Genomic DNA, 13,421 nt, shown 5'->3' on the forward strand with positions numbered 1-13,421 from the left:
GTTATTTATTTTTCCAGAGGAGGGGGCAAATCAAACTCACTAAGATGTACCCAGTGGTAGCTATGATCCAGCCCTCGCTGGTGTGGTTGTGGCTTGAAGCATCCCACAGCCCTTACAGGGCAGCGTTCCTCAGCTTCCCACCTGGTCTGACTTCAAAGACAACCAAAAGCTACAATACTCAAATCTGGAAATACTGTGGAAGGAAAAAGGCCATGTTTGATATCAGCGACATCCTTCCCTCCAAAAAACACAATTCTGCTTTTTAGTGGCTACAACAGAAGCAGGCTAGAAAGTCATGACCTCAATCACGATGAAATTTCACCTCAGGCAGAGCTGCATGTGACATGAAGAGTTCAATATCAAATAACAGAATTAAGGACAGTTAATGTAAAGCAAGTGTTCCTACTGTATCTCAAAAATCTGGGCTTGCGAATTGATTCATGCTGGGTTACCGATGTGCTCTGGGAGAAAAGTGCGAGCAATGCTTTCTGTACCACATCCTCATCCCGAGACACGATGCAGATGCAGGGGCTGTAATTTGTGAAGGCACACTGCAGTGTAAGCCCTCGTTATTGCTTGGATGACATTTCCCCAGATGAGATTCCCCTCATGTCCTAGGCATGCCCATTAACAAACGTGAGGTTGATGGAGTGTTAACCCAATTAATGATCCCAGTGCTTTTTTCTTACTGAAAGATTTTGGCTGCAGCTTGATGGAGCATTATGAAATACTGAAGTAAATTCCCACATGGTAACATCTAATGGTAGGGAAGTAATTGCCTTTATCTGACAGCTGTGGCAGTAGGACACTTGTCTGGGAGGTCAGAGAGATTCTGCGGTCACTCCATTGCAGTCTCTTCGGCTTTAATTAAAACAAAGATTCTGACAGTCTGACAATTCATAAGAAGCAATTTTAACCATATTACTTTCCATTGCAATTTACCACAGTAAATGAGGTTTCATGAATGGCACATGTTTGAAAAAAAAGTCAACATGTTTCACATGAGCCTAGCAAAGCATAGGCTCGTGATGGTTACTGCAGTCAGGGCCCTGCACGCCTGGGGTTACAATGCCAGGGAAGAACGGGATAAAGTGTGTGGTGCACTGATCCCATTGGTGGGGAAGAGGTCACCAATGCTCTGGGAAATAAATCCCTCTGCAGTCGGAGCTGTGAAAACGCTGTCTGTGAAATGCTTCAATCTCATGGCCTTAAGAATGGTGAGAAAGTTTCAAAGCACTTACTGGTAACTTTTTAAACCTGATCAGTGTCTCTGAGTATTGTGAGATCCTTCATAAACATAATGCGATGGGACAGCAATTGGCTGATGGGTCAGTCCCAAAGAGTTGCAATAAATGGGGTTATACCTGGCAGGTGCCATTAGCAGGATTCCTCTATGGCTCCACTTTAGGGTTAGCTCTCTTTAATGGCTTCATATATCATATGAACTGCCATACTCCGATGTAGGACTGGAAGGTATTTTGAGCAACTCTGATGATGATAATAAAGTTGGAGGAGTTGTTGATTCCACTGAGGGTAGACAGCCCTCACAGAAACATCTAAACAAAGTGGAGAGCTGGGCAATCACCAACTGCATGGAGTTAACGTAATAGGATCAGCGCTGGATTCTGTACCTAAGAAGGCACACCCTGACCACATTTACAGACTGGGGGGATGAGAGGCTGGACAGCAGACCCACTGAACGGGATGGAGGCTCTGGTTGATAGCAAGTTGTGCGTGAACCAGCAGTGTGCCCCGGCACCAGGAGGGCCAGTGTGGGGGGCACCAGGTCCAGCGCTGCCACCAGGTGAGGGGAGGGGGTTGTCCCCTCTGCTCTGCACTGTGCAGCCTCATCTCCTGCAGTGGGTGCAGTCTGAGTGCCACAGCACAAAAAGGATGTAAAGCTATTAGAGAGCATCCAAGAGAGGTCTGTGTAGATATGGAGCGCTCTGGAGGACAAGTTGTGTGAAGAGCGTTGAGGTCCCTGGGGTTGCTCAGCCCAGAGCAGAGGAGCTGAGGGACGGCTCACGGCGGCTGCAGCTCCTCACAGGGAGCAGAGACAGCATGGAGCTGTGTCAGGGGAGGGGCAGGTGGGGGGTCGGGGTCTGCTCCAGCAGGCGGTGGGCACAGAACAGGCTGCCCAGAACAGTGGGCACAGCCCTGGTGCAGGAGCTCAGGAAGCATCTGGACACTGCTCTCAGACATTGTGTCTGATTTTTGGGTGGTGCTGTGTGGAGCTGGGAGTTGCTGTTACCCTTACAAGTCCTTTTCAGCCGGAGATATTCTACAGTTCTACAATTCACCTTTTCCCAAAACTTCACTCTTTAAGACAATTTAGAAATCTGCATTAGTAAAAGCAGTAAAAAATGCAGTAAATGTGTAACAATTTCATACATGTTGCAAATTACAGTTTTTGCTTCCAAGTAAATAAATTTGTTCCACAAGGTACATTAGAAGTGTACCAACAGAAATACCCCAACTGGTACTAAACCTCACTGAGTGATTTCTACCCAAACATGGATACACATGCAGAGTGCCCCTGTACAGAAATCTGTGCTCACTTAACTTTACCAGGCATCTGCAAGGAAAGAGTCAAAGAGCTTTCCAAGCAGATGCTTTATTTATTCACTCCTGCAAATGAGAAGTGCAAACCAAATACTTTCTCTGCAGGAAAAAAAACCACAGAGAGAGACTTCAGAGGACCATCCTCAGTGTTAATCACAGGGATGATAGTCGGGACAACACCACAGACTCATTACAAGAACATGCTGAAACATTTCTGGAGGAATCCCGATTTTTGTTGCAACACTTCTAAGGGAATCTTGATATAATTGATCTGTCGGGCTGGGACACCAGGAAGCACAATGATGTCCCTGTGGCACACTGTCCCTGACACGCGTCACGAACCCATCTGCCTGGACAAGTGCTGCTCCCTGTCCTCCCACCACTGCTCTGGCCAGAAGAGAAGGGCAGTGTGATCCCTGAATGGTGCACAGCTAACTCAGCATGAACTGCCATATGATATTTGGAGAAAAGAGAGGCTGCTCCCAGCCTGCCTCCCGTCCCCAAGACTTTTGCCTCAGTGGTTCATAAAAGCTAATTTGCTTAAACCAAGTTTCTGCACTTACAGATCCCATGGCTACTAGAAAGTGACATTTCAAATGGAGGCATTTTCACTGGAAGTTTCTGCTGTGTTCTGGGAATTACTAAATGCCAATTAAAACACAGACAGAAATTACTGTGGGTTTTTTTTGGACTAAATACATCTCATAATCTCTTGCTTTTCTTTTAACTGTGTGTTCCTAACTAAAGCCTGCTGAATCTGATGTTTACAATTACAAAGTATAAGCATCCAGCCTACATACATCTCCTCTGTTCACTTTTCTCTCCCCAAAGATCTGTATGCTCTTATTTTTTCTGGCCTGCACAGTCCAGCCCATAAAAGTGGCACTTCAGCAGAAAAACTGTTTAAAGTTTTCCAAGGACAAGTCAGTGTTGATCTCCTGGAATACACAGCACTTGCCTGCTGTAATTAGATCCTGCATGAAGGGGAGCACAAGAAATAAATGGCAGCGAATCAGCTTCAAATTCCTGGAGAGCCATCAAAGCCCAGACCTAACCACTGCAGAACAGGAGACGGAAAAAATCCCATTTACACCTGGAGCTTTGGCCTCACAGGTAAGTGAGCTGCTTGGCAACATGGTCTTCCTCCTGATCCTGCTGCTTTTGACAGTACTCTTTAGAACATAGTTTAGTGGGACTGTGACCAAGATGGTTTATGCTCTATACAACAATGGACCAAAACAGATTTATCTGTAGATCTAGGAATAAATGTATCATGGAGACATGCAGAATATACACTTACTGTGCAATTATAGTCATGGCATGCTTAAATGCAAGCCCCAGTAGCAAACACTGTCTTACTACTGATGTCCTAATACTGATGCAAATGCTGTATATACTGTATATAAATATCAATTGTATATGGAAATCTTTTCCACAAAGCCATTACAAAGGAGGATAAAAGCATATCTTTAAAAGAGCCATCAGGACACCAACGCAGATTTGTCTGCTGTCTGTGCCCACGTAGGTCATGCAGTGAGGTGAATTTCCAGAGATTCCTTGCTGCCACCTAGTGTTCCGCACTGACTGACAATGAAGAAAAGAAACTTTGTAGCGTCGCCGCAGCTTTACATTTACACAACGTTGGCAAAACTGCTGGGGTTCAGTCAGTCCACCAAAGCAACAGCCCCAAAGCACCACCTGTACCTGCCTAGTCCTGCACAGGCCTGAGTCCTGCTTCTATCTCCACAGAGTTTATGGGTCAGAGCAGGGAAAGTTTTGGTGGCCAAAACCTTGCCTAAACAAACAGGAAGAAAATAGCAGCCAGATTAGGAGTGATGGAGCCAGAGCCCTGCACGTCAGGCAGTACACAGGGAGCGTGGCTCATTTATCAGGGCAGGAGAGAGAAGATATGGAACATCTCTAAATTTATCATCAGAGACTAACTTCTACACTAAAAAAAGAATGTGATTACAAGTGTCCTTGCGCAGGATCTAATTCTTGGCTCATTTCAAGCTATACAGCGCTACCTGGAGAGTGCTCCCAGTCTGCCACTCCCAGAGGAGACTGGATTCAATTTCTGAAATGCTGATACTGAGCATTTGGCTTTTTTGTGTGTGGACCTGTAGGTTAACATCTTTATTGAGCTCTAAATCCTCAGCAGATGCAGACAGTGAACTCAAGATTTACACGCAAACTTTACTTAGCATATTGCAAGGTCCTACACCACCTAGATAAGCTCTCATCAGTATAATTGAAGCTTGAAAAAACACAGCCCTTGCAAAACTTCTCCAATATTAACATTACTTAGAGTCACAATACTGAGGCAAACAGCATTTTTTATTATTTATATTGGAAAAGAACACAGTATGAAAGCAAAGCAACAGCTGATCAAGGACTTCCTCATTCAGGAAGCCAGAAACGCCAGACTGTAAAGAATAACTGAGAATATATCAGGGAAAAGTGCCATGGAGGAGAAGTGCTTCCCTCATTTTAGGATGACTATGGCCTGCAGGTGTGATTGTAGTAACAAAAACTGCGTGCATCAGTTAGTGTACTTTTGACAGAGGTGAAGAAGAGAACTGAAGAGATCTGAGGAGGATACAAGGAACAGAGAATCCAGTATTACTGGAGTAGGTCTGCATTTCATCTGAACTTCCTGCCTGCGGACCATCAATGCAGAGGGACAGGCAGCTCACAGCACAGTGGTGCCAGGAGCTGTCATTACAACAGCCCTGCTCCGCATTCCTTCCCAAGGTGTGCTGCATCCAAGGCTGCCAGGGTTGCATTGATCACAGAAACCAAAGACTTCAAAAGAAAAAACTGAAAAAATTTATGATCTCTAAGATGTGTCCTCTTCCAGATGAAATTATTTACACTGAAACTGCATTTTCCATAAAATGAACTGTTAATATGAAAAGAAATTGCTCCTATTTCCTTATTCAGGCATTTTGTGTCTTGAACTAAACTCTTTAGTCCACAGCAATATTATTCCAGAGGACTTCAGTAAAAAACTACAATTTTCTGAAACCAAACAATGAGCAATTAAATTGAAAGCTTCTATCATGATGAGTAGTACGTATGAACCTATGTGGCTGGTTTTTATTTGCACAGTGACAGCTTTCCTCTACTACTACACAAAATTGGCAACATGGCTCTTCTCACATGAAGCCTATGTCACAGTAAGACACGTTCTCGGACACTAGGTGGCATATTTGTATTACATCTGTACAAGGAGGTTCAGAAGAGATGCCATCACTTAGAAATGAGGGAAATCAAATAGCCCTCAAGAGTGAACTGAGACACGCTGCAGTAATTCTTATTGGCATCATAGCATATGATATAGCATCAAATGCACTGTGGTTTAGTCATCAAAATAAATTGAAAGTAGAACTGCATAACAGAACTATTTAAAATGTGGCTGAAATTACTAGTAGATGAAAATAATTGCAGAAAAAGGGCCCTCTGTAGGTCATCCAACCCCACCTTCTCCTTAGAGCAGAGGCAGCATCGATGACCTGTCAGGTGGCTCACGGAAGTGTTCATTACTAACTGCCCAGCCTCTCCATGTCACCGTCCCACTGCTCAGACCATGCTCACAGGCAAAACTTTTTATTTCCACACAACATTTTTTCAATGCTGCAAGAGCTCTTGCCCTTTTTTAGAGCTATTCCTCTGACCTTAGCTCCTCTTAGACCAGCACATGCCAGGCCCCATGTGCAATCTCAAAACAAGCAATTAGGAAACCTGAGTTCATAAGCACGGATGATCACGGTGCGGCTACAAGGAAGGCCCACAAGGTGTCAGCAGCCTTTTGTGTCTTGTCCTGGCAAGAGCAGTGCTGTAGACCTGCAGCTTCCTGGTGGATGGGAGACAGCCTTCTTCAAGCAAGAACCTCAAACTGTCCCATTCATGGAGGCATCATGGAGGGATAAATAAAATCAAGGAGCTGTCAAGGAGATAGAAAAATGTGGAAAGACAAGGAAGGGAGGGCAGGACAAGCACCGCTTTGTCCAACTAGGACAGGGAAGAAAAGGAGCACATCTGCTACTTGTTCTGTCAACACACACAGTAAACAGAAGCTTTGATTTTCTGGTCAGAACTATTAAAAGAGCCATAGCCAGTAACTCATTTTTTGATTATTTTTCTCCATGTTATATACAGGCTGAAATATAGCAGTAGAAGCTTAATACGGTTTAAAGGGTTACAGTTAACTTGCTGCTACCCTCACTGCTAGGTCGATGTTTGGGATGCAATAGTGGTGGAAACTAAAATTACAGATAGGACAAAGCATACAGGTTGCAACACTGATACAGGATGAATGGGAGGAAAGTCAGTGACTCTGCAGTCTGCAACATCAGAAATTCTCTGCCCTGCAAAGCCCACGCGTTGCACAACACCAGGTAAATGAACTGCAGCAGGCTAATGGCACAACTCAGCATCTCAGAAACAAATGGCATTCTTTTCCTCCAATAACTGACAGAAAAGCAAAGTAGCTCCACTGTTAGCTGCACTGGGAAACACAAGAAGGGATTTTAACAAGTCCTCCGTACCACCCTGTTCCTGCTGACAGCCATGGACATTCAAGCATCTTAATGAAGCATCTTTACAAAGCCAATGCTAGGCTCTCATCAAAAATCCCCCAAATAAGGCTTCTCATACTTGTTTTCCTAATACTTTTAGCAGAGTGTAGAAAGCATGAAGAATTTGTTGAGTTTTGCTGCCCAAATGCAATGTGTTTGACTAGCTATTGATGCTGAAGCTTTCCAAAATTAAGGGGCTGGAACTTGAGTACAGCGTAAAAGCCATGTCAGGCCAAGCATGTTGCATGAGGACAAACAATCAAACCCTGAACTGCAAGTACATGTAGGGCAAACACAAAATACTGAAGCAAGAGAACTGAAAGGCCTAATATCAGATGTCAGGCTTCATGAAATCCATTTTAAGCACAGTAAGACACAGATCACACGGAGATGCTTTCACTGAAAAATCAGTCTTTTATGAAAAACCTCTCTCCCCACACCTAAAACCTACAATCACCATTGTCACTTTCTATTTCCCACAAAACCTTCTGCGTCACTTTTCCTCATTCTTACTGGTGTCTGAAATACACAGCACTTTGCTTGTATCTGGGTCATCCACACTGAGAAGGGGAATCCTATTATCAGTACTCCTTGTAGTGGAAATGAATGAATTTGTACAACCAGCTCAAGCTAGTATTCAAGCTCAGATTTTACCATGACGAGCCACTGCCAGCCACGTGCAAAAGGACTAAATGCCTTTAATCCAGCCAGTGCAGAGACACAGCAATGAGTCTCCTGGTGGGAGGGATCATTCCTAGGATATTGGGGAGACCACAGTGCTGCCTCTTCATCACCTCTGCTGCCTTTTAATACAGATGGAGCAGTTGGAAAATGAATGACTTATTGTTTTACCCAGAGGGATACAGTATATGAACCATCAGTTTCTGTTCTGCAGACTGAGAAACAAGCAAACAGCCCTAATGGGGAAGACAGCAAAACCCACAGAAGTCAACAAAAGCCCTTCCCTTCCTCTGCTTTGGCTTTGGGTTAGGATGAAGCTTCGGGTAAAGCACAAAGCAAACAAAAATCAATTCTATCTCAAAAGCCAGCAATCACTCTCTTTAGCTCTATAACCTGTGCTACCACTCAGTCACAAAGGAGTCCCTCTAAGCAGAACACCTCTGCCTTGCACTGCACTTGTAGTCAGTGCAGAACTAATTAAAAATACAATAAAAATAATAAATGCAGAATAGACAAGTTACAGAACTGCTGCGTGACCTGAAACCTCTGTAAGGACCAACTCTGGTTGAATGCCTCAGCCTGACTTAATACTGTGACTCAGGACACACTTCATTATCAATCTTCTGTTATACCTCAGTGCGTTTACAAGTGTGTTAATTAAACCACATCAACTGCTGGGTGGAAAAGGGGAAAACTGTAAGCAGTGTTATAGTCTTGCAGACTATGGCTTCCATCTTTTAAATGCAAATGCATTTAAAATCATCAGTTCTCACTTAAATCATCAAGTCCTCAGTGTGTAAATCCCTTTTTAGCAAAGCTAAAGGTGTTTGGGAATTTGCACATATACAAAATTGTTCTGAATTACGTTTACTTCAGTAATGCTTAATACTTTCAGTTTTGGAGTGGCCACAACTCAGTTTATCTCTGTAAGTTACATCAACTTAAACACACTAATTCTTACCATGGAATGAAATTATTTATTGCAATAAAATTAAAAGCAAGTTCTCAGACTGCAGTCGCTGTTCTTAGTTGGCAGTAAGACCAACTCTTTTGCTGGCATTATGGAGGAGGCCTACTTCAATAGGCTGCAGAAGTCTTAGGGAAAGTAACTGGAGAGTGAAAGCACAATCTCTTGAGTCCTTCAGTTTTAATCCCAATTCCTTTTTCAACTCTGCCTTTGGAATGATGGCATGCAAATAACTGCAGTTTGGGGAATCTACTTCCAAATTCCATCTTCCATCTATGCAGACAAACCTTCCTATGGATCACTCTGCCCCACTGCCATTGTTGAGATGGGGGGAGGGTTACAAAGAAACCATCATCAGGAGATGCACCATGGCAAGATGCTGTTGGATGTATGGATGCATTATAAAGCAATGTGGCCCAAGACTATACTGGGAGAACAAGCTCAGTTCAGGACTGTATTTTGGCTCCTGGACCCAGCCTGCTCCCAGAGGAGCTTTTTCTGGCAAGGTAAGATTTAGTTCAGAACTGCATTCCCATTGCATGAACAGATACTGAGTGCTGGATACACACACCTCCTCCATATATAGACAAACGTTTGATAAACAGGCAGAAAAACAAAAAGAGACCATTTCTTGGAAAACTGTCCATAGTTTTCTCCACTTAGAAGTGCTGCAGTTAATTCATTCAGGGCTCGATCCTTCACACACAGCAGTGTATATTGCCTCATCAGAGCTCTACTCACAAACAAAGCTATGCATGTATGTGTCCATTTGCAGCACTAGCCCGAGACACACTTCTTTTAAGGTGTTTAGAAATCTAACACATTTTAAAGCATTTTAAACTTAAGGATTTATGGCTCCAGAACTACAGAAAATAGATAGTATTGCTGCAAGATAAGAAACCAATTTGTTTTAAGACATCTTTATGCATTCATGTCCCAAGAATATTTTGGTGTTTCAAAGGGCTGTGAAACACATTTGCTCTTCCACTCCATCTGGCAAAGGTTTGCCTACTTTTTTCCAAATTATTCTGGGCCTCATTTATACAGTGAAGTGTTTTATCGCAGCAAAAAATCCAAGACTTTGTTTTTATACCCTTTATCCTGCTGCAATGCCCAGCAATCCTGATCGGCAACTACTGAGTGTCCTTCAGGTGCAGGCAGTAAATGCAAATTTAGCAAAGAGCACTTATCAAATATAAACACAGGGTCTGTGCTCTCAGGATTATCTGATTTTCCCTTGTTTCAGAAAAATCTTTGAGGATGAAATCCTAAATTTATCTTTCAGCCACATGACAGCAAGGGGTGTATGGTACTGCCAGCACACAGGTGGCATTTAGTGGGACATCAGGATGTGCAATGTCAGGACCATTACTAAATGAGGCTGTTTGTCTGACTGTATCTTGCACTTTTAAGGACAGGTAGCTCAGAGCCAAAATGGCACCCATCTGGTGCTGCTCCATCCTTTGAGCAATGTTTTTTCACCACCTGTCTGGTCTGAATTTCCCAAGCCACAGCTTGGGTCTGCTCCCTCCATTCTGTCACCCAGAGAAGGGCTCTGCTCCACCATCTGCATTAACCTGCAGGTGCTCACAGATGGCAACAAGATCCCTCCATGAGCTCTTTTCTGGGCTTAACAAGCAATATAATTTTTTTTCCTTCCTTGTACTTATCCCTCCCTGCCTGCCTTTGCCTCTAGCACCTTTCTTAAATTAATTATCAAGGAATTTTATGCTGCAGAGGAGCAACATTTGGAGCCTCCACTGGGACTTGCAGCTTTTTCTTCTGCAGCCCAGGAATGTGAACACATGGCCCAAGCAAGGCCTGTGACACATGCTCTTCTGGGACAAGTTTTATAAATACAGTTTTACCTCATAGCCCTAGTATTAAACATTTGGATTTCCAATTCTCTGGGTTTGCAGCTCTGCCCCTCCTCCCCAGCTATGCCTGTTTCCCAGATGCTTGTGGTGATGCAAACAAATATCTTCTGTCTCTTGGTGCTTGGTGGCCAAGCCTAACACATCCTCCTTCTGATCTCCTTTATATTTCTAGTAACGTGGGCAGATTAAGGACACAGAAGTGGTTACATCACAGCTGTCAGATAACCCTTCACTGAGATGTAGTTCCACACAGAAATTAGAAAAAGAAGTGCCCAACGACACCTCACGCAGCAAGTACCTTCTCAGTGCAAACACAGGCATTTTAGGGATAAGCTCATGCACAGCTTCAACTATGCAATTAAAGACAGGTCAGGAAATTCAAAGGCAACAAGAAAGAAAGACCTTACACAATACCTTCATAGGTGCAAGCTGAATGGGAGTGATGCATGATGGGTCCACCATAGGCTTTGGCCTGTTGGCCGTGTCTGCCAGCAAGCTGTGCCACTGCTGAGGTAGTCCTGTGAACTTCTGCTCCCGGTGGTCAAAGCCAGTATGGACACGATGTTCGAAGTTAGAGGGCCCAGAAATTTCAAGCCTTTTCTTTTTCTTTCCGAACATGGTGGAAAAACCTGGAGAAGTAACAGGGGAAAAAAACATCTTAATGCTTTGCTGCAGCCATTAGCTGTTCCCTCTGCCGTATGGACAATTCTGCTGGATGTTGTCAACCAAATACCTACATAGATTTTCCTCCAAGCGTACCAGCTTTGAGGTCTACCCCCTTCTCAGAGGACGTTCTACAGAGAAATCCCCTTTTGAGATTTCATAAACTTAACTAAGTCTCTAATCTACACATGTTAATGATACCTTCTGAAAAAAGGAACTGCCCCCATACCCAGAAGAGAAAGCCCCAGGTCTTACTTCCTACTCCTTCCTCTTCTGGCCTGCTTGCACTGCAAGGTACATCCCACAAAAGCTCACAGCCCCGAGCTTTACAGTTGCAGCCCTATACTGCTTTGCTCAAACAGCAGCACCCTGACACACCACTACAACAAACACACAGCTTCACATCTTAAATCTATATACTACATCTCACAGAAAAGACAACTCAACCCAGCTGAGAGCCTGGCCCCTGTATGTTCACAGCTGGATTGCAGCCAGCAGCAGTGAAAGCAGATTTTATTCTCACACTGCCATTTTAGATGGTGTGTACAGATCTAACACTAATCTGGTCTAAGTGCCTTCATCTGCATTTGTAAAGGGTCCTGCTTCACAATACTATCAGATGCCATTATCATTACTTTCACATACACCAGTTGTCATTCTGATGGCAAAAAGGTCCCTGAAAGACAACAGTGCATCTCTAAAGTACCTGGGTTTTTGCTTGGGTGGGTGCAGCTTGTTGGCTTGGGACCAGCACCCTCAGGTGGGATTAATTACAGCAAATATCCTACTCATTCAGAAGTGCGTGATGGAGGAATAGCTCATTCTCTTTTTTTGCAGATGATGCACACTATCTGCATTAATCTGGATGGGAAGAGAGAAGTCCCCCTGCTACCAATCCACACAAGCTAGGAACTGGAGGCTGTCAGAGGAACAGTGACTTTCCATGCTTGTATGCTGCTGGACAGACCAAAGTTGACCTGGCTGTCTGGTAAAGCTCTGCCACAGCATTTACTCTGCAGAAACTGAGGTTTTTTGATCAATTACATTAGTTACTTCATGGCATGATTGGAGGCTTGTTAATCAAAATCCTTCTGTTATTCTCAAGGTGTTGTTAACACCCTGGGATGGTTAAACCATACATTACATCCTATTTGTGATGGAAATTCTCCCAAACTTACTTTCTCACACTTAGATCTCAGATGTTTTTTTTTGCAATGCATGCCACAGCCTTGCATCAATTCTAGAAGGAGGAGCTCAACCTGTGTTCCAGGGACTGGTGGACTCTTTTCTCATGGGAAGTGCAAGTGCAACTTATTTAGCATCACCACTATTTAGCACTACTTATTTAGCATCGCTGTGGCTGACCAGAGGCACTCTGTGTGGAATATTCTGCTCCAAACTACTTGTTCAAAAAAGCTTACAAATGTCAGTGTGGCAACTTGCTCCAAACTTGATTCTGACTTTGTGTGGATTTCAGCTATCTTCACACTATTTTGTGGTTCAGCTTCATTTTGGCTGTCCCTAGGATGACACTGAATTTGTCTTCCTCCCAGGACAGCTGAGGAGGCAGCAAGAGGGTCTGCAGAGGGTATGCGTGGATTGCTGGGGCAAGAAAAGTTTCAGGGTAAAGTGGAAAGAGGAATTAACTACAAATCAAAAGGGAATAAAGTATTTGCTCACTGTGTCAGCACAGGAAACAGTCAACATGTTGACCATTTGGATTAATCCTTGGGTTTCTGGGTCCCACCTTAAACCAGAGCACAGTCCAGTGATAAGGCAAGTTCAGAAGTTACGTTTACAAAGGATTTGAGAAAACTGATGCCTAAGGAAGCAGGAGAAATCCCTGGCCCCAGGGAAACAAAGAAAGGTCCTGCTGCTTTTCAATGAAATACAGCCCTGTTCTCAGAAACCTCTCTGCTTGCCTCAAGACAGCTCTCCACCTTGATCTTGCGGCCATTTCAAGTGGGGCTTCCTAGGTCCTAAAGCAGCTGAAACAAAAGTATTTGCCTTAAACAGCAGCTACACGAAGAGGCTGTAAAGACACTGCTTCACCTTTATGACTCAGGTGAAGAAAATACAGTCGCACTGCTG

At 43.8% G+C, this 13,421-nt stretch overlaps 1 protein-coding gene across 5 annotated transcripts in view; it reads right to left on the reverse strand.

Moving 5' to 3' along the window:
- The window catches only part of PAK5 (p21 (RAC1) activated kinase 5), a 185,506-nt gene that overhangs the window by 24,891 nt on the left and 147,194 nt on the right, over positions 1 to 13,421 (reverse strand). For all 5 annotated transcript variants that reach the window (XM_052698029.1, XM_052698108.1, XM_052697878.1 and 2 more), the window contains one exon: positions 11,082 to 11,296. In XM_052698029.1, coding sequence (XP_052553989.1) covers positions 11,082 to 11,285 — 204 coding nt within the window. In that variant the 5' untranslated portion in view covers positions 11,286 to 11,296. The remainder of the gene's footprint in view (positions 1 to 11,081; positions 11,297 to 13,421) is intronic.

The sequence above is a fragment of the Tympanuchus pallidicinctus genome, unplaced genomic scaffold (assembly GCF_026119805.1).
Source record: "Tympanuchus pallidicinctus isolate F22 unplaced genomic scaffold, pur_lepc_1.0 scaffold1, whole genome shotgun sequence".
Taxonomy (NCBI): Eukaryota; Metazoa; Chordata; class Aves; order Galliformes; family Phasianidae; genus Tympanuchus; species Tympanuchus pallidicinctus.